At 48.1% G+C, this 19,577-nt stretch overlaps 2 protein-coding genes across 2 annotated transcripts; one reads left to right on the top strand and one right to left on the bottom strand.

The window, feature by feature from the left end:
* Positions 1-4,267: 4,267 nt before the first annotated feature.
* LOC130529044 (uncharacterized) lies at positions 4,268-6,258 on the bottom strand. Its single transcript, XM_057038942.1, has 2 exons — positions 6,044-6,258; positions 4,268-5,751 (listed from the first exon to the last, which is right to left on the bottom strand). Exon 2 carries the CDS (start codon positions 5,066-5,068, stop codon positions 4,268-4,270), a length of 801 nt encoding a protein of 266 aa, XP_056894922.1. The 5' UTR covers positions 5,069-5,751; positions 6,044-6,258.
* A 1,636-nt stretch (positions 6,259-7,894) lies between these two features.
* Positions 7,895-10,132, top strand: LOC130528254 (carnitine O-palmitoyltransferase 2, mitochondrial-like). Its single transcript, XM_057037417.1, has one exon. The coding sequence runs from the start codon at positions 8,716-8,718 to the stop codon at positions 9,994-9,996; it is 1,281 nt and encodes a 426-aa protein (XP_056893397.1). The 5' UTR covers positions 7,895-8,715; the 3' UTR covers positions 9,997-10,132.
* Positions 10,133-19,577: the final 9,445 nt, after the last annotated feature.

The following is a 19,577-nucleotide window of genomic DNA, read 5'->3' on the forward strand; positions in this document are numbered from 1 at the left end:
TGGGGGCACTGTTGGTGATGGGTCGCTGCTACTTACGGGTGCAGTCAGACTGCACGCACCCTGGGGTGCTGTTGCAGCCGGGGCAGAGGGCGCCTGAGGGGTCCCAAATGGTGGCGGCACGGCAATGGATGGCACCGGGGTCTCGGAAACCAGAAGCCAGAGGTCGCTGTTGGAAGAGTCGTCCACAGAGGCCACCCGTGGGGACAAAGATGGAGAAGCTGGTGAGGAGAGGGCCACAACTTCAGGCTGAACGACCACCTTTAGCATGTCTCTATGGACATTCCGAGTTCCACCCAGGTCACCCACGGGCGCCACGGTATAGACCACACCGTCGCCGATAGGGGCCCGCACAACCTGGTGGACAACAGAGCTCCAGAGGTCTTGGATCTTATGGCGGCCTCTAACACCATGGTCCCTCAGGTACACCAACTGTCCCACTGGCAGAGGTGCGTCTCGGACGAACAGATCGTGTCTCTCCTTGCGCTTACTCGCTGCCATCTCTAGTTTCTCACGAGCACCCTCGAATGCCACACGAAGCCTGGCTCGATGTTCTACCACCCAGTCCTGCACCTCACCAGGAATCGGGTCTGGCACACGACCCAGGAGAAAGTCAATGGGAAGAAGGGGCTCCTGCCCAAACATCAAATAAAACGGTGACTCACCCGTGCTCTGATGAGGTGTAGTGTTGTAACCAAAGAGCAATTGCGGAAGACAAGAAGCCCAGTCCCGCTTTCGGGAAATTGGCAATGTTCGCAGGAGGTTGTGAAGTGTCCTGTTGAACCTCTCACACTGCCCATTTCCGGCCGGATGATAAGGGGTGGTGCGGGACTTGGCAACCCCATACAAAGCACAAAGTTGGGAAATCAAACCACTCTCGAAGCTTCTGCCCTGGTCTGAGTGTAGGCGACTTGGAACCCCATACTTGTAAAACCATTCTGTGACCAGAACCTGGGCTACTGTCACCGCTCGCTGGTCCCGGGTGGGAACAGCCACTGTAAATTTACTGAACACGTCAGTCATGACTAAGACGTTCTCAAAGCCATTACGAGAAGGTTCAAGCAAAGTAAAATCCACTGCCAAAATCTCGTTTGGCCGGGATGCGAGAAGGTGGCCCATGTAACTCCGATGAACCTGCCCCGAGTCTTTCGCAACTTGACAGCGTTCACACCGCGCTGCACCCACTTCTTGATGTCGGATGACATTCCCGGCCAGTAGCAGCGTTGCCGCACCAGCTCGGTGGTCCTTTCTGTGCCTTGATGCCCATGCTCCTGGTGGAGCTGATGCAGGGTGTCCCCCTTGAGCACCGTGGGCAAAACAAGTTGGAGTTGTTCCTCCCCACCGTCAGAGCGGAACACCCGCCGGAAAAGCACCCCATTCTTTTCGACCAGGCGGTCCCACTGGCGCAACAGCACAATTGCGGGCTGAGAGAGCTGCCTCCTCTCAGCAGGGGTAGGGAGGGACCCACGTCGCCAGAACACCAACACCTCCTTTAATACAGGGTCCTCTTCCTGCATCAAGTGAAGATCAGCTGGAGCGTGAGATGGAAGGATAGAAATCAAGGACTGCAAGGCACCAACCATAGGACCAGGCTGGATGTTCGGCTGAAGGCTACACGGGACAGAGGTGCCAGGCAAAGATGGAATGACACAATCCGGCGTTGGTGCGTACTGTCTCGACAGTGCGTCCGCATTTCGGTTGTTTCGCCCAGACCGGTACTTGATCTCCAGATCGAAAGCGGCAAGCTCAGCAGCCCACCTATGCTCGGCCGCCCCCAGCTTAGCCGACTGAAGGTGGCTCAAGGGGTTATTATCTGTGTACACAATGCACTTATGCCCCAACAGATATTCTCTAAATTTCTCCGTCACGGCCCACTTGAGCGCAAGAAATTCTAGCTTCATAGAGCTATAGTTGGACATGTTGCGCTCAGTGGGCCGGAGCCCCCTACTCGCATAAGCCACCGGCCTCACGCAACCATCTGTCTCCTGGGAGAGCACTGCACCAAGCCCACTATGACTAGCGTCAGTTTCAAGGATGAACGGACGTGAGAAGTCCGCGTAAGCCAATACTGGGGTGGAAACCAACCTTGACTTTAGAGCATTGAAGCTCTCCTCACACTCGGGCGTCCATGCGGAGCCCAGTGCCCGGCCAGATCCCCGCTTTGTTTTGGTGCCAGCCAGGTCAGCTACCAACTGGTGCAAGGGTTTAGCCATCTTGGCGAAGCCATCGACAAACCGCCTGTAATAACTGGCGAACCCTAAAAAGGACCGCAACTCACTGATGTGACGAGGACGCTGCCAGCCAGCCACAGCCTCTATTTTCTTGGGATCGGTCGAGACACCCTGGCTGGAGATGATGTGTCCCAAGTATGACACCTGCTCCTGGAAAATTGCACATTTCTCCGCTTTGACCTTAAGGCCCTGCCCCTGCAGTCGCCCGAGCACCATTTCCAGCCGCTGTAGGTGTTGCTCGACGGAAGATGAAAAGATGATTATGTCATCAAGATAAAGCAGGAGGGACTGACCTTGCTGATCGCCAAACATGCGTTGCATCAGCCGCTGGAAAGTGCTTGGCGCATTGCAAAGGCCAAAAGGCATCCGATTGAATTCGAAAAGACCAAAGGGGGTGCAAAAAGCGGTCTTGGGACGGTCCTGCTCCGCCACAGGCACTTGGTTATACCCACTGGCAAGGTCAAGAGTGGAAAACCAGCGGGCCCCCGATAAGGCGTCCAGGCTCTCCTCGATACGAGGCAGTGGAAAGGCATCCTTTCTGGTCTTACTGTTCAGGAGCCGATAATCCACACAGAGCCTCAAGCCACCATCCTTTTTCCTCACCAACACGATAGGTGAGGCATAGGGACTGGAGCTCTCACAGATGACTTGTGACTCCAGGAGCTGGTTAATGTGCATCTTCACTGCCTCATACTCTGAAGGGGGAATGCGACGATACCGTTGCCGTACAGGGACATCATCAAGCAGGGGTATCTCGTGTGAAATTAAGTTCGTACACCCCAAGTCACCATCACTGGCTGCGAACACTGAGCTGTACTGGTCCAGCAAAGACCGAACACTGGCTTGTTCCAGCTCAGTTAAGGCTGAAAGGTCCCATGACCCTATCCTATCAAGTACGGATGGGACGGCGGACTGGGAGGCCAATGTGGCTGTGGTCAACCCCACCTCAGTTATCCCTGCAGGCAAACTGACAACTTGAGCGGCATTCACAACACCAAGTCTGACCCGGGGGTAAAGGAGAACCCCTGCTTCCCCAACATTGACAACTGGTACCCACACAGTGCCACGGACAACCCTTAGCAGGCATGGTGAAGCCAACAGCCCAGCTGGCAACCCTGACTGGGGGGGCTCAAACAAAACGCTCTGACCCGAAAACTGTTCAGAACAGGTGGCAGCGACCAGCTTCATCACCCCACCAGGTATCCGAACTACTTGCCCTCCACGGACCCTAACGTCACCCTGAGGTTTTGGCTGTACTGCCGTCTGGTGGCACTTCTGAAGGGCGGCCACAACGGACCCGGTGCGCCTGACACAAAAGGCGACTCGAAGAGGGATGAACCGAACACCCCAAAAAGCTCTTGGTAGCATCTGCGGATTACATTCATCCCAAGGATCCCGGGGGACGAAGAAGCCCCAGGCGGGTCTTTCACCACGAGGATACCACAACACGGTATCACCTTGCCGCACAGTTCCACCTCAAGCTCCAAGTAACCCACATATGGAATGGCTAACCCGTTAGCTGCACGCAACTGCAGCCATTGACATGACTGAAGGCGGTCATGGCCCCAAAACCCGAACTGGGCCCGAAAGAAGCTCTCAGTTATGGTGGAAACCATGGAACCAGTATCCACCAAGCACTCAACACCAATTCCCCCAATTAACACAGTAATATTAGGACAGGGAGCAATTAGCTTGGTTATAGCGGGTGACGGTGAGCCTGTGGACCCCCCGACTGAGCTGTGGCTCGGCAACTCAGTGGGCTTCAGTTTCCCGACTGCTGAGAAGAGGAGGACCTAGCCTGTGTGTCGTAGCCAGCCACAGAGTTTACACGCCGGCGGGGAGGAGCCCGCTCACCATCGCATTCGCGGGCAAAATGGCCAGGCTGCTGACATCGCCTGCAAATCAAGGGGCCTGAACGGGAGATTGGGGCTAAGGGAGGAGGGGCCTGCAAGGAAGCTACCGTCATTGTTAACTGATTTAACTGCTCTTGTTGACGCTTCAAGAGATCCATCACCGCGTCCAAGCCTGGTTCTTGGGGCCTAGCCTGGGGACCTGGTGGGGGCGACCCTGCACTCCGTATTGGAGGCCGTAAGCCGTTGGCAATGAAACACTACGACCCCTAGTGCCACCTGGGAGACCTTCCTCTCCCACCTGATCGCTTCGCCACGCAGTTCAAGCAAGGTGATAGTAGGCTGGCGACGAACCAGCTGCTTTAGCTCGCGACGAAGGGAACCATCTAGCACATGCTCAACAAACTGGTCTCTCAGCAGCACATCAGCGTTTGGAATTCCATTGGGTGCCTGCCTCTCCACGCGGGCCATCAGAGACATCAGGGCCAATGAAAATTCCTGCAGAGTCTCACCGTCCAGCTGCTGCCGCGAAAAGAAGGCTTGCTGTAGGGTGACGTAGGACTGACTGCAACCATACAGCTCCTTCAAGATGGCAAGTACACGCCCCGGATCCCTCTGTTCCTCCCGAGGGCGGAACTTTATCTCCTCCTTGGCCTCTCCCTCTAAATGGTCAACCATGAACAAGGCTTGCTCTGCCGCTGGAAGGTACCTAGCACGCGCGCACGCCTGAACCTCCTCTGCCCACTCTGCAATGCTAATTCCCGACTTCCCACTGAACATCGGGCACTTGCGGTCTCTTGGGATGACGACCAATCGTTCAATAACAGGAGCTGAAACCCCGGCACCGGAGGCGTAACCAGTCGGACCCGGGGAAGCTGATGCGGACCCACTAGCACCACCCAGAGAAGTGGTACGCTCGTGGCGAAGTTGCTCGTTGTCTGCCTTAAGCTGCAACACCAACTCTCGAAGCTGTTGAATCTCCTCCTCCATGTTGCCTGGAAGAGGGAATTGCACCGGACAATAGGAGATGAGACCGCTGGGCTGATCACTGCTGCTTTGGCTCTACAACTGCCCAAACCTTAAATCAAATAAGAAAAAAACAAAGGAGATACAAACAAAAGGAAAATTATCAGATTCAAATAAACACCAATAACCCAAAAAAAAATAGTCTCTGCCTCCTTTAAATGTGGAATCCTGCCGACAACGCCAAAATGTGGCGGGGTGCAGAGCGTGGAACGGTGGATGACAACGCCACCTGGGGAATTTCACCCCAGGAATTAACCGGAAACAGGCACGCGCAGATACGGTTCGGTTCCAGAGGCAGAGACAGGATTGAGGGTTAGGCAGTACAATTTTATTAAACACAACTCAACACCAAAATAGCTCGGCTGTACAAAAATCAAACAAAAGGGGGTGGACAGGGCTGGGGCCCCACCGGCAGGTGAAACTCAATTAGGGGAAATAAACAAACTAAAAACACCGTGCTACTACAAACAAAACTACACACGAAAGGTGTGGTAAAACGCCCTCCACCAGGGGTTGGGTCCCCGCCGTGGCCCGCAGCACCTGTCCACAAAGAAAAGAGAACAATTAAAACACGGTTAAGAGTCTAAAAATTGAGAGTAATAGCTCCGTAGTCGCCTCGGCGGCACCACTACGTCTCAGCGCCGTCCCTCGAGCGAAGGGGGGCGAGAGAGAGAGAGAGAGAGAGAGAGAGAAGGAGAGAGCGAAGCGAACAGGAGAGAGAGTCCCGAAAACGGGACGGAGCCAAAGCAGCAGTGGGTCCAGTACGCGAGGTAGTCCGTGCCGACTGTTTGGTGGCGCCACCACTCCGTGAAGGTTCCCGCTGGGGCAACGCGACCCACCGCCACCGGCCAGCCGGCAGTCAACTGCAACAAGGACAGCGCCATTAACTTTTATCGACCGAGTGCGGGAAAGTCAGTGACGCGCATTGCTGCGCCTTACCTGCCCAGGGTAAACTAGCGCGCGTGCCCTCACGGCAAAGCGCTCTAGGTGGAAGGATGGCGGGAGGAAGCACCAACCTTCTTGGCGCTGCCAAACAGCATGCTCGCGCTGTGAAACAGTTTGTTGGTTGAACCGCCCAGATAAGCCGCAACCCCGCCGTACCGTCGAAGGGGGAAAAACAACTAAAGTCAGCTGGAGGCAGTGCCTTATATAAACCTTTTCTCCCCACCCCAATTAAGGCACTACCTCCATAGGACACCTGTTCGGAGGGCAGGCCACGCCCTGCCACACATGGCTCTGAGGGACTGCTTCAACACTACAGACTGGGATGTGTTGACATCGACGGCCTGATAGCCTGCATTACGGACTACATTAATTTCTGTGTGGAAAATACTGTGCTTACCAGGAAGTTCAGTGTTTCCCCAACAACAAACCCTGAGTGAACCCTGAACTAAAAGCCCTGCTGAATGAGATGAAGAGGGTTTTTAAATATGGGGACAAGGAGGAGCTGAGGAGAGTCCAGAAGGAGCTGAGAAGGGGGATAAGGAGAGGCAAGGACAGCTACAGGAGGAAGCTGGAGGAACGCCTCAAGGGGAGCAATGCCAGAGAAGTCTGGAGAAGCCTAAAAACCATCTCAGGCCACACAAAAGAAAGTTGGAGGGCCCCTGATTCTGGGGGCCAGGACTGGGCAAATGAGTTGAATTTCTTCAACAGATTTGACTGTGCCGTCCCTCCCTCTCCCACTCACCAAAGCCCAGACCTGACTGTGCTGTCACATCACCATCCCCCCTCTCCCCCCGTAACACCTCCGACACCAGCAGCTCTCTTCTCACACCATGCCACCTCCCTCCACCCCCTGCCGGATCGACCCTCATACTCCAACCCCCGTCCTCACTCACCAGGAGTCACACCTCACCTCTCCATAACAGTTGATCAGGTGAGGAAGGCTGAGGAGGACCAAGACGAGGAAATCTACTGGCCCTGATGGCATCAACTCCCGACTACTTGAGGACTGTGCAGATCAGCTCTGTGGAGTACTCCTGCACATCCTTAACCTGAGCCTCAGTCTGGAGAGAGCTAGAGCTGTGGAAGCTCAGAGAGGGACAGGAAGAGACTCAACAAACTGGTGAGAAGGGCTGTCTCACTCCTGGACTGCTCTCTGGACTCCATTGAGGAGGTGGGTGAGAGAAGGATGTTAGCCAAGCTGACATCAATTATGGACACCCCCTCTCACCCCCTACACAAGACTGTGGGGGCCTTAAGCAGCTCCTTCAGCAGCAGACTGTTACACCCACAGTGTAAAAAGGAACGGTACCGCAGGTCATTCATCCCAACTGCTGTCAGATTGCACAACATTCACAACTCTTAATATAGCACCAATAACCCATGGTTGGCATATTTTTTTCTGCACTACTTAATCATACTACCTCCGGAATCTGCGGATAAGCTATTATCCAATCTAATATATATTTTTTATTATACTATTTTTCTTTTCTATGCATAGTTACAACATATTTTCAACATGCTGTGCAATCTGTAAATGCCACAAATTCTACTCTTATTTGCACTTTCATTTTTCTTCATATAGTATAATATTCCCTTCTGTATATAATGGATAATGTACATAGTATTGTACATAACATAATATTTTTTCTTTTAGTGTTGTATATCACTGGCTACTTCTGTAACGTGAATTTCCCCGATGTGGGATCAATAAAGTTTATCTTATCTTTACCTGTCTTGTTTCATGACCATGTTTGTTTCTGAAACAAGTTATTCTTGAGTGAAGGAAAGTCGGTTCTTTTGAAACACATATATTCCCAAATAAAGGTAGAAGATTTGGTCTTTATCTGTCTTCAGCATTAAGCCAGGCAAGATCAGCATGCATTTTGTCCATGTTTTTCGTCATTGAACACCGAAGGACAAGACGTGCTGCTCTATTTTGAACTAACTGCAGCCTTTACAGCTTTGTATAAGCTGTGCTTGGCCAGACAGCCAAACAGAGTGTGAAAAAAGCTTGGATAACCTGCAAGGTGGTGTTGGGTCTAAGGAAGGAGAAGCATTATCTAATCATTCCTTCCCATTTTTCCTACAATTTTTCCTACATGTTTTTACCATGATAACTTACTGTCATTGTGAACCCCAAGGAGTTTAACCTCATTAACCTGGCCAACACAGCTGCCAGTTAAGGAGATGCATAAATTTAAATCTTGCCTGAGTGCAAAATTCATATTTGGTTTTCACTACATTTAAACCTAAATTGTTTTTGACTATCCAATCTGCAATAAGTGTAATTTCATTTTGAAGGAGAACATCTAACATCTTCTTTAACATTCTAGCAATGTGTTATCACTATTTCTTTGATGGAGTGAACGTGTATACAGCATTCATATGCATTTGTTTCAACAGCGTAAATGGAAATTTCAAAGTTTTAATGAAGTAAATCAAAATACTGTCACCATAACTGTATTATATTATTGGTAACAATGTTTATCATTTTGTGATCTGAGAACCACAGAGAAAATTGCCCAAGACTTCCTGAATGGTGTCGACAGAGAACTACACAAGGAACTGGTAGCTAAGGATAAAATCAACAACCACACAAGCTACATTTCAGGTGATTTTAACATTCTTATATTACAAAAAAAAAAACAATTCATATGTTCTGATGGATGAATAACTTTCTTTCAGGACCCTGGTTAGACATGTATCTTAAAAATCGCAAATCTTTACTGCACTTCAATATTTTTGTGCCGCTTCGACCAGACCCAAAGACAGAGTATAATCAACATTTGGTGTGGGCCACCAATCTGCTCTGCTCAACTTTGCGCTACATGAAAACACTGCGAGCTGGACTACTGGAGCCAAATGTTTTACACTTCCAGCCTTATGGAGCTCAGATGGTTGACGCCTACCCACTGGACATGTCTCATTACCATCGTGTCTTTAACACAACTCGAATTCCAGGACAGGGCCGAGATGAGCTCTTTACTAATGAGAAAGGCCGCCATGTTCTTGTTATGAGAAATGGCAACATGTATGTTTTTGATGTTGTAGACAGGGATGGAAACTTGTTGAAGCCTACAGAGATCCAGGCCCACTTGAACTACATTTTGACTGACCTGACACCAGCACCTGCCTTTCCTATTGGAATCTTGACCAGTGAGAACCGAGACATGTGGGCCGAACGGAGGGACAAACTGGTAAATTGTGGAAATACAGACAATTTAAGGCTTGTGGACAGCGCTGTTTGCTGTCTCTGTCTGGATGATGCAAGTATGAAGAAGGGTGATGACATGTTACATAGTTTGCTGCTGGCTAATGGCTGCAATTGGTGGCTTGATAAGTCTTTCAGTCTCCATGTTTCAAAATCTGGTGAAGCTGGCATTTGCATGGAGCACTCCTGGGGTGATGGCATGACCATGACTGATATTTTGGGAAAAATCTACAAAGACTCAACAGAGCAGCCGCAGGTGCACCCAGGCTCTGTTGCTGTTGCAGTGGATTCAGCTTCTGCTGTGCATCAGTTACAGTTTAACCTGGACAGTGTGCTGAAGAACGGCATCAAGAAAGCCAATGACAACTTTGATTTACATGTGTCACAACTCAGTATTGATTTTATGATCTTTGGGAAAGGTGGGAAGGAAACAATGAAGAAAAATAACTTGAGCCCAGACAGTATGGCCCAGCTTGCTTTTCAAATGGGCTTCCTGAGGATGCGTGGACAAACTGTTCCTACGTCTGAGTCATGCAGTATGGCGAGATTCAAGCATGGTCGTTTAGAGATTATTCCATCAGCCACCACCTACACAAAACAATGTTCTAATGCCTTCGTTTATCAGCGAGACCAACACAGCGTACAACAACTAAAGGCCATGCTCTGCCAGTGCTCCAGGTATCACAGGCAGCTTGTCAAAGAAGCACATATGGGTGAGTTTAAGATATTTTTGTAGCTATAATTTGTGACACCATAATCGTAAAGAAAGAGGAGAGTTTAATATCTTACATATATTCTTAATTCCATGGGAACACTTCTTTTCCAGAATTTGTTTAGCTCATTTTACACAATTAGATCAACTCAGAGGTCAGCAAGTCTAGCAGGGAATGGAATGTGGTGGTGACGAACCAATAATTCTCTTGGTCAGTGCAAACAATCAGAGGGATAAATGCTGACAGCTTAATAAGTGCAATTATCCAGTATAAGTTGTGCAGCATAAGTTTGCATCATAAATTTTGGCTTCTTTGCACATATAACCCAGTCACATGTCTTTATATGTTTTACAGATAAGTTGAACACAGTTGTATACTTTGTCCCTGCCTTGGCCAATTTGCTATTTGCACTGTTGCTTTGGGTTTCAGATAAGTCAGCTGGAGATTTTCTGATCAATCAATCAATAAATCTTTATTTATCAGCATCTGTTACAATCAAAATTGTTTACAGAATCCCAGGGCCTGACCCCCCAATGAGCAACAGTGGCAATAAAAAACTCCCCTGTAACAGGAAGAAACCTTGAGCAGGACCAGGCTCATGTAGGGTGACCCTCCTGCTGATGGCTGGCTGGGTAGAGAGAGAGGAGAAGGGGGAGGACAGTTAGAAGAGAGAATAGGTACAGAACATAGAAATACATTAATTACATTAATTATAATAAACTGCCGGTGGAGTTGAGTGGGTCAGCAGGGTCGGAGGTCAGCAGGCTAGCATACATCTGTAAAGGCGGCTAAACTCTTTAAAAAATGGCGCTGTCTCAGGCGGCAGCCAGTAGTAGCAGCTCCCTAAACTTAATTGTTCTCTTTTAAATTTTCGTAGTGTTTTCTATACTTGTTTACATTCTTTTCTATTTGGATTTACTTAATTTCTTTCCATTTTCAACTGGAGTATTCAGACACCATGTTCTGGAGGCTAGAATACTTTTTTCTCTGTTTTGCGGTGCTTGGGTTATTCGCGGCCCCCATCAGCTGTGCCGAGAAGCGGAGCGGTATTGTTTATACACGAGACCAGCTGATGGCTCTAAGACCACCATCCTTCGTGGTCGAAGACAAGCCCCAAATCCCGAAGGAGCTGAGGAGGAAACGACAAGGGACTAAGGCTGGAGTTAAACAGAGGATGAAGAGGCGACGTTTTAAACCCTGCGTCCCCGCGGTCATAACGGGGAATGTCAGGTCCCTGGCAAATAAGATGGACGAGCTGGAGGCGCTCACACGGACCCAGCGGGAGTACAGAGAGGCCAGTATCATGTGTTTCACGGAGACATGGCTCCATGGACTGATACTGGACTCTAATGTGACGATCGCTGGTTTCACCACTGTGCGAGCGGACCGAGACACCACCGCGGCCGGTAAGAAGAAAGGAGGGGGACTGGCCGTGTTCGTTAGCAACAGGTGGTGCAGCCCGGAGCATATTTAAGACAACGAGCGCGTGTGCAGTCCAGACGTGGAACTTATTGTTATCGGACTCCGTCCATACTTTTTGCCACGGGAGTTTACTAATGTCATCGCCATCACTGTTTATATTCCTCCGACCGGTAAAGCGGACACGGCCTGTGATGTTATTCACTCTGTCACAGCTGACCTGCAGACTAAACATCCCGGAGCCTTTATCCTCATCACAGGTGACTTCAATCATGCCTCCCTTAAGTCAACTCTCCGTACATTCCACCAGTATGTCCAGTGCAGCACGAGAGACAGGAAGACTTTGGATTTACTGTGTGCTAATGTCACCAATGCATACACCTCCACTGCACTCCCTCCACTAGGCAAGTCTGACCACAATCTCGTGCTGCTCTCCCCATCATACACACCTGTGGTTCAGCAGCAATCGGTCACTGTGAGGACTGTTAGGAAATGGTCAGATGGTGCCATGGACTGTCTGCAGGATGCCCTGGAGACCACCAACTGGTCTGCTCTCTGTGAACCACATGGTGAGGACCTGGATGGACTGACAGACTGTGTTTCTGACTACATCAAGTTCTGCACTGAGAACTCCGTCCCCACCAAGAAGGTACGCTGTTACCCAAACAACAACCCATGGGTGACAAGCGACCTGAAGGCCCTTTTGAATAAGAAGAAGAGGGCCTTCACTGCTGGGGACCCGGCTGAGCTCAGGAGTGTACAGAAGCAACTGAAAAGCAGTCTGAAGGAGAGCAAGGATGCCTATAGGAAGAAGCTGGAGGAGACTGGAGAGGAACCAGACCAGGGATGTTTGGAGTGGGATGAGAACAATCACTGGCTTCCAGAAGAAAGGAATATGCTCAGCTGATGGGAATGTGGACCAAGCTAATGAGTTGAACCAGTTTTTCAACAGGTTTGATTCTAGCTCCCCCTCCCCCAGCTGTCCCAATATTCCTCTGAATAACAATGGGTCCCCTTCACACCTCCCAGAGCCCCTAACACCTCTGCCAACTTCTTCCCCCTCCCCCCTGCTGACACCCTATATGGATTCCAACATCCCACTCCCCCCGACAGGACTATCCTTCACGTCTGGCCAGGTGAGGAGAGAGCTGGAGAGGCTCAACCAGAGGAAGGCTGCCAGACCGGACGGCATCAGCCCACGAGTGCTGAAGAGCTGCTCCAGGCAGCTGTGTGGGACACTGCAGCACCTGTTCAACCAGAGCCTTCATCTTCAGAAGATCCCAGTGCTTTGGAAAACATCCTGCCTGGTCCCGGTGCCGAAGAAGACCCATCCTGTGGCACCGAGTGACTACAGGCCAATAGCACTGACCTCCCACATTATGAAGGTCATGGAGCGGCTGGTGCTGTCACACCTCAGACCTCTGGTGAGCCCCTTTCAGGACCCTCTGCAGTTTGCCTATCAGCCCAAGGTGGGGGTTGATGACGCGGTAATATACTTACTACAGAGGGCTTACGCCTCCTTGGACAGACTAAACACCACAGTGCGGGTCATGTTCTTTGACTTCTCTTCTGCCTTCAACACCATCCAGCCAAGACTGCTGAGGGCTAAGTTGGAGAAGATGCAGATGGATGCTCCCCTTGTTTCTTGGATCGAGGACTACCTGACAGGTCGACCACAGTTTGTGAGACTGCGGAGCTGTGTGTCCGACCCCCTGATGAGCAACACAGGAGCTTCTCAAGGAACTGTGCTCTCCCCCTTTCTGTTCACCACCTACACAGCTGACTTCCAGTGCCACTCTGAGACATGTCACCTCCAGAAGTACTCGGATGACACAGTCATAGTCGGGTGTGTGGAGAATGGACAGGAGGATGAATACAGGGACCATGTGGAGAGTTTTGTCAGGTGGAGCAGGGAGAACCTTCTGCAGCTCAACGTGACCAAGATGAAGGAGATGGTGGTGGATTTCAGTAAAAGCAAGTCCCCTCCCTCCCCAGTCTGCATTAGTGGGAAGGATGTGGAAATCGTCTCATTTTACAGGTTCCTGGGTGTTCAGCTGGACAATAAACTGGAGTGGTCCACAAACACCGATGCTGTTTACAAGAAGGCCACGAGCAGACTCTATTTCCTCAGGAGACTCAGGTCCTTCAGTGTTTGCAGCAGGATGCTCCACATGTTCTATCAGTCTGTCATGGCTAGCACCATCTTCTTTGCTGCAGTGTGCTGGGATGCAGGTATTAAAGCTAAGGATGCTAACAGACTCAACAAACTCATTAAAAAGGAGGGGTCTGTTGTTGGATTTAAACTTGCAAACTTGGACGAGGTGGTGAAGGACAGGATGGTGTTGAAATTGCGGACAATCATGGAAAATCCCTCCCACCCCCTCCATAACACAGTGGACAAACTGAGAAGCAGCTTCAGCAACAGAGTCCTGCAGCCTCGCTGCTCTAAGGAACGGTACAGGAAGTCCTTCCTGCCGTCCGCCATCAGACTATATAACTCATCCAAACCCAGCCAATAACAATAATTGTGTAATGTTTATGTTGTAATTTTATTTCTATTTTATTCTATATTTATGTATATATGCTTATAATGATTCTAATATGTATATATTATATTATGTATATATTATATATATATGCTTATAATATATGCTGTATATATGCTTATAACGTTCTAATCTTATCTGTATTTATTTATTCTGTTTCTATACTTTGTATAGGGTGCTATTACAATTCAATTTCCCCACGGGGATGAATAAAGTTCATCTTAATCTTAATCTTAATCCTTAATACCTGTAGATGGAAACGGGGAAGCAGAGAAACTACACAGGAAATAACATCATCAATGATCTACTCGGAGAGGAGACTATCTCTCTCTCTCTCTCTGTCTCTCTGTCCGTCCGTCCGTCCATCCGTCTATCTAAGATTAAGATTAAGATGTACTTTATTCATCCCCACAGGGAAATTGAATTGTAGTAGCAACCTATACAAAGTATAGAAACAGAATAAATAAATACAAATAAGATTAGAATGTTATAAGCATATATACAGCATATATTATAAGCATATATATATAAAATATATACATATTATAAGCATTATAAGCATATATACATCAATATAGAATAATATAGAAATAAAATTACAACATACACATTACACAATTATTGTTGATTTGGTTTGGGTGAATTATAATTGAGTTTAATGGCGGACGGCAGGAATGACTTCCTGTACCGTTCCTTAGAGCAGCGAGGCTGCAGGAGTCTGTTGCTGAAGCTGCTTCTCAGTTTGTCCACTGTGTTATGGAGGGGGTGGGAGGGATTTTCCATGATTGTCCGCAATTTCAATACCATCCTGTCCCTCACCACCTCGTCCAAGTTTGCAAGTTTAAATCCAACAACAGACCCTGCCTTTTTAATGAGTTTGTTGAGTCTGTTGCCATCCTTTGCTTTAATGCCTGCACCCCAGCACACCACAGCAAAGAAGATGGTACTAGCCATGACAGACTGGGAGAACATGTGGAGCATCCTACTACAAACACTGAAGGACCTGAGTCTCCTGAGGAAATAGAGTCTGCTCATGGCCTTCTTGTAAACAACATCGGTGTTTGTGGACCACTACAGTTTATTGTCCAGCTGAACACCCAGGAACCTGTAAGATGGGACTATTTCCAGTTCATTTGAAAGCCTGACTCTTGGCATCACCCATCTGAACTGGAAGGCAGAAAAGCCACTTTGGTTTGTAGTTGTATATCGGCCCCCTGCTGGGCCACATTCAGAGTTCCTATCTGAGTTCTCTGATTTCTTATCTGACTTGGTCCTTAGAATAGACAAAGTCATTATCATTGGAGACTTTAATATCCATGTAGATGTTGTAAATGACAGCTTTAAAAATGGCTTCATTTCATCATCCTCCAGCAGATAAACCAACCAACTCATAGCTTCAACCACACCCTAGATCTAGTTCTGACTTATGGTGTTGAGGTATAACAGGTGTCAGTGTTCCCTCAGAACCCACTCCTGTCAGATCATTCTTTGATCACTTTTACATTTATGATTAAGGATTCTTCTATGCTCAGAGCACAGTCTTACTATAGCAGATGTCTTTCAGATAATGCTGTAGCTAAGTTTAAGGAAGTGATCCCTGTGCTAATCCCAGGACCGCTGTGTGTTTCCCCAGGGATCAGTCATGATAATCTTAGCCCTGCTGAGGTTGACTCTATTGCTGAAGGTGCAGCAACCTCACTGAGAATCACACTTGATTCTGTTGCCCCCCTGAAAAAGAAAATAGTAAATCAGAGGAGGTGTGCCCCTTGGTATAACTCACATATCAGGACCCTCAAGCAGAAAGCGTGCAGACTAGAAAAGAAGTGGCATTCTTGCAAAATAAATAGCTATCATGCAGCCTGGAAAGACAGTCTGTTAGTTTACAAAAAGGCCCTCCGTAAGGCTAGAACAGCTTATTTTTCTTCTTTAATTGAGAAAAATAAGAACAACCCCAGGTTTCTTTTCAGCACTGTGGAGAGTCACAGTGTTTTAGATCCACGTATCCCTTCTTAATGAGACCTCATGAGCTTCTTCACTGATAAAGTTCTAGCTATCAGAGAAAAAGCTAACCAGGCCATCCCTACAACTGGACCATCACCAGATGTGCTGACTGTGGGAACATATAGGTTCTCCAACGAGCCCTTAAACTCCTTCAGCCCTATATATTTTTCTGAGGCGTCTTCGCTAATTCAGAAATTCAAGACCACCACGTGTCTTTTCGATCCCATCCCAACACACCTGTTGAAGGATGTTTTACCATTGATAGGCAGTTCTGTCCTGGACCAGATCAATTGTTGTTTAGTGACAGGTTATGTACCCCGGTCCTACAAGGTGGCAGTGATTAAGCCGTTGCTTAAAAAAACATCACTGGATCCTGATGTGTTAGCAAACTATAGACCGATATCCAACCTTCCTTTTATCTCTAAAATTCTAGAGAAGGTTGTGGTGACTCATTTACTGGAGCACCTGCAGAGAAACAGCCTGTTTGAGATGTTTCAGTCAGGCTTTAGAGCTCATCAAAGCACAGAAACAGCACTTCTTAAAGTTACTAATGATCTTCTCATAGCTTCAGATCATGGACTGGTTTCTATGCTGGTTCTGCTGGACCTCAGTGCTGCTTTTGATACAGTTGATCACAGCATCCTGTTACAGAGACTGGAACATGTGATTGGGATTAAAGGGACAGCACTAGACTGGTTTAGATCATATTTATCTGATAGATACCAGTTTGCTCATGTCCGTGGCATTCCCTCTTCATACAGTAGGGTTAGCCATGGAGTTCCTCAAGGTTCTGTACTTGAACTAATCCTTTTCACCTTGTACATGCTCCCCTTAGGTCATGGTGTTTGGTCCTGAAACTCTCAGGGATAGATTAGATCACATGATCACTCTAGATGGTATCTCATTAACATCTAGTCTCTCTGTGAGGAATCTTGGAGTAACTTTTGATCAAAATCTCTGCTTCACCTCACACATTAAATTAGGCCCTAGAAGTGCCTTTTTTCACCTGAGGAACATCACAAGGATTAGAAAACTACTGACCCACCATGATGCTGAAAAGTTAGTCCATGCATTTGTTACTTCCAGGCTGGACTATTGTAATTCTTTATTATCAGGGTGTCCAAACAACTCTTTAAGAAGACTCCAGGTGATCCAAAATGCTGCAGCTAGAGTTCTGACAGGTATTGACAAAAGAGATTCAATTCAATTCAATCTTTATTTATATGGCACTTTTCATACACTAGGTAGCGCAAAGTGCCTCACAAAGGATAAAAACAGCAAAGAGAACAAGAGAATCAAGAAAAGGACACACACACACACATGCATACAACACACTTACACACACACCCACACACATAAACAAGCTGAGGCAAGCTGAGACATGGCTGGGCACCGAGACCTGAGGCGAAGGAGACGCCACCTTTGGAGGCCCACCAGGCCGAGGGAGGTCACGGTCCGTGACCACAGGTGGTACCGCCACAAAGACCACCCCGACCCGGACAGACCGGAGGCTCCACACCAAAGCACAGAGCCCCCTAACCACCCAGGCCAGAGTCGACAATGGGACAGCACCCCCAGCGGTAGACCGCAAACATCTCCCAGCCTGGCAGGCCCCCATGAGGAAACACCATGAGGAAACACTGGAGCTAAAAACTGAAGGACTAAAACAGTAAATGGGATAAAAGGTATAAAATCTAAAAACTAAGGAACTAAGAATTGAAGGAGTAAAACAGTACTAAGACTAAAACAGACTGAAACAGTAAATGGGTGTGACGGCCCGCCCAGGTGTTTTGTTTTGTTTACCCAGAGACTGGGTGGGTCGTCAGTGAGACTGGTTTCACCTGCGAGCTGGGAGGAGCCAGAGGACATAAAAGGGGCGGTTCTCCTTTGTCTCGGGCGCTGGCTGGGCTGATGCCACCACACCTCATGGCCGTCTCATCATTTTGGTTTGGGTTTTTCAATAAAATAGTTAGATGATTTGATCGTTCTGTGTGCTGATTCCCTCTATTTTGTTACAACTTTGAGCCAAGTCGTAACAAATGGGGGCTCGTCCGGGATTTTGAAAATCCCTGAAGAAATGGTTGTTTTCTTGGCAGTTGATGTTTGCCAGGTTAAATGTAAAAGTTGGAGGGAGTTTAGCATACAGTTGTGTTAAAGTTTGAGAGAGCGTTAGTGCTTTGTCCACTTATGGTTTAGAAGTTCTGGCCTGGTGTGCTTCAGGGCAGGCACTAGGTGTTGGAGATACCTTTCCCGGTAGGTCTAAGGTGGTCTGGGTGACTAGACCTGTTTGTTGTTTTAGTTTATTTTGGTGCACTAGTGTGGTTAGAGCGTTTGTCTCGGGGACACTTCCAGGACTGTCAAGGTGGGCTGCCAGCGTGCTGGTCGCTTAACCGAGTCACTGGGCTTTGTGTTTAATCTTCCCACCACAACTTTTGCATGAAGTCTAGGGATTGAGTTAGCTAGTTAGCTCCCTGGTTAGGTAGGTAGCTAGGGGAAAGTTGCTCCACATGTGACTGCTGTGTGCACACCAGGTTGACTAGCTTGTTGTGTTGGTGGTGAAGGTGCTTACTTGCCTTTACGCCGGGCACAACTGTGGTTGGTTAGCGTGCTAGACTGGGGTTTGGTAAGTTTATACGGTTTGAGTAATTCAGGGGACTAGCATTAGTGTTGTGGACATGGCTTCAGTTGATGAGTTCTTGCGGAATCCAACTTGGGAGTTATTAAAGACTCTCAAGAAAGAACAACTGTTAAAAGTTGCAGAGCATTTTGATGTGGAGTGCCCTAGGCCATCACGTAAAGACACGATATTGTCTACTTTAAAGGCAAACCTGGTGCAGCAGAAGGTTTTGCCTCCAGTAGTGGGTAGTTCTCTGGAACCTCATAAATAGGTTTATCAGGTTGAGGGGTTCGGAGCTTTAACTTTTGAGCAGCAGAAGGAACTGCTAGTATTACAGCATCAGCAGGCAGTGGAGAAGGAGGCACGGGCTAAAGAGTACGCTTTCGAACTTGAGAAGCTAAAGTGGAAAGTTCAGTTACGTGAGGCTGAATTGAAGCAAGAGCAACAGAGTTTAGAGCGTTACCGTCTTGACCTGATCAAAGATGGTAAACTTTCTGGTCCCTCTGAAGGTAGCTTGTCGGCACAGAGTACTTATTTTGATGTCGCAAGTAACTTGAGACTGGTTCCAAAATTTTCTGAAGAAGATCTTGATACTTTTTTTTTGTTGTTTGAAAGGCTGGCCAAGGCAAGGAAGTGGTCTGACTCTGAACAGACATTGCTGCTGCTATGTGTTCTGACTGGAAAAGCTCAAGAAGCCTTTTCTGCGTTAAGTATGGCTGACAGTGAAAACTATAACTCTGTGAAGATTGCAGTTTTAAAGGCTTACGAGTTGGTGCCAGAAGCATATCGACAGAAATTTAGAACTTCTAGAAAACAACATGATAAAACATATGTGGAGTTTGTTAGGGAGTTAACTACTCTCTTTAATCGTTGGCTAATTGCATCTGGAGTAGAGACCTTTCCACAATTGTGTGAACTTCTTTTGTTAGAACAGGTCAAATTTACTCTTCCAGAGCGTATAGCTACATTTCTGGCGGAGCATAAGGTAAAGAGTGCATCAGAGGCTGCAGTTTTAGCAGAT

The sequence above is a fragment of the Takifugu flavidus genome, chromosome 7, assembly GCF_003711565.1.
Source record: "Takifugu flavidus isolate HTHZ2018 chromosome 7, ASM371156v2, whole genome shotgun sequence".
Classification (NCBI taxonomy): domain Eukaryota; kingdom Metazoa; phylum Chordata; class Actinopteri; order Tetraodontiformes; family Tetraodontidae; genus Takifugu; species Takifugu flavidus.

Coding starts and splice junctions, on each gene's coding strand:
- LOC130529044 (XM_057038942.1), bottom strand. CDS start 5,068: ATGGAGGAGGAGATTCAACAGCTTCGAGAGTTGGTGTTGCAGCTTAAG.
- LOC130528254 (XM_057037417.1), top strand. CDS start 8,716: ATGAATAACTTTCTTTCAGGACCCTGGTTAGACATGTATCTTAAAAAT.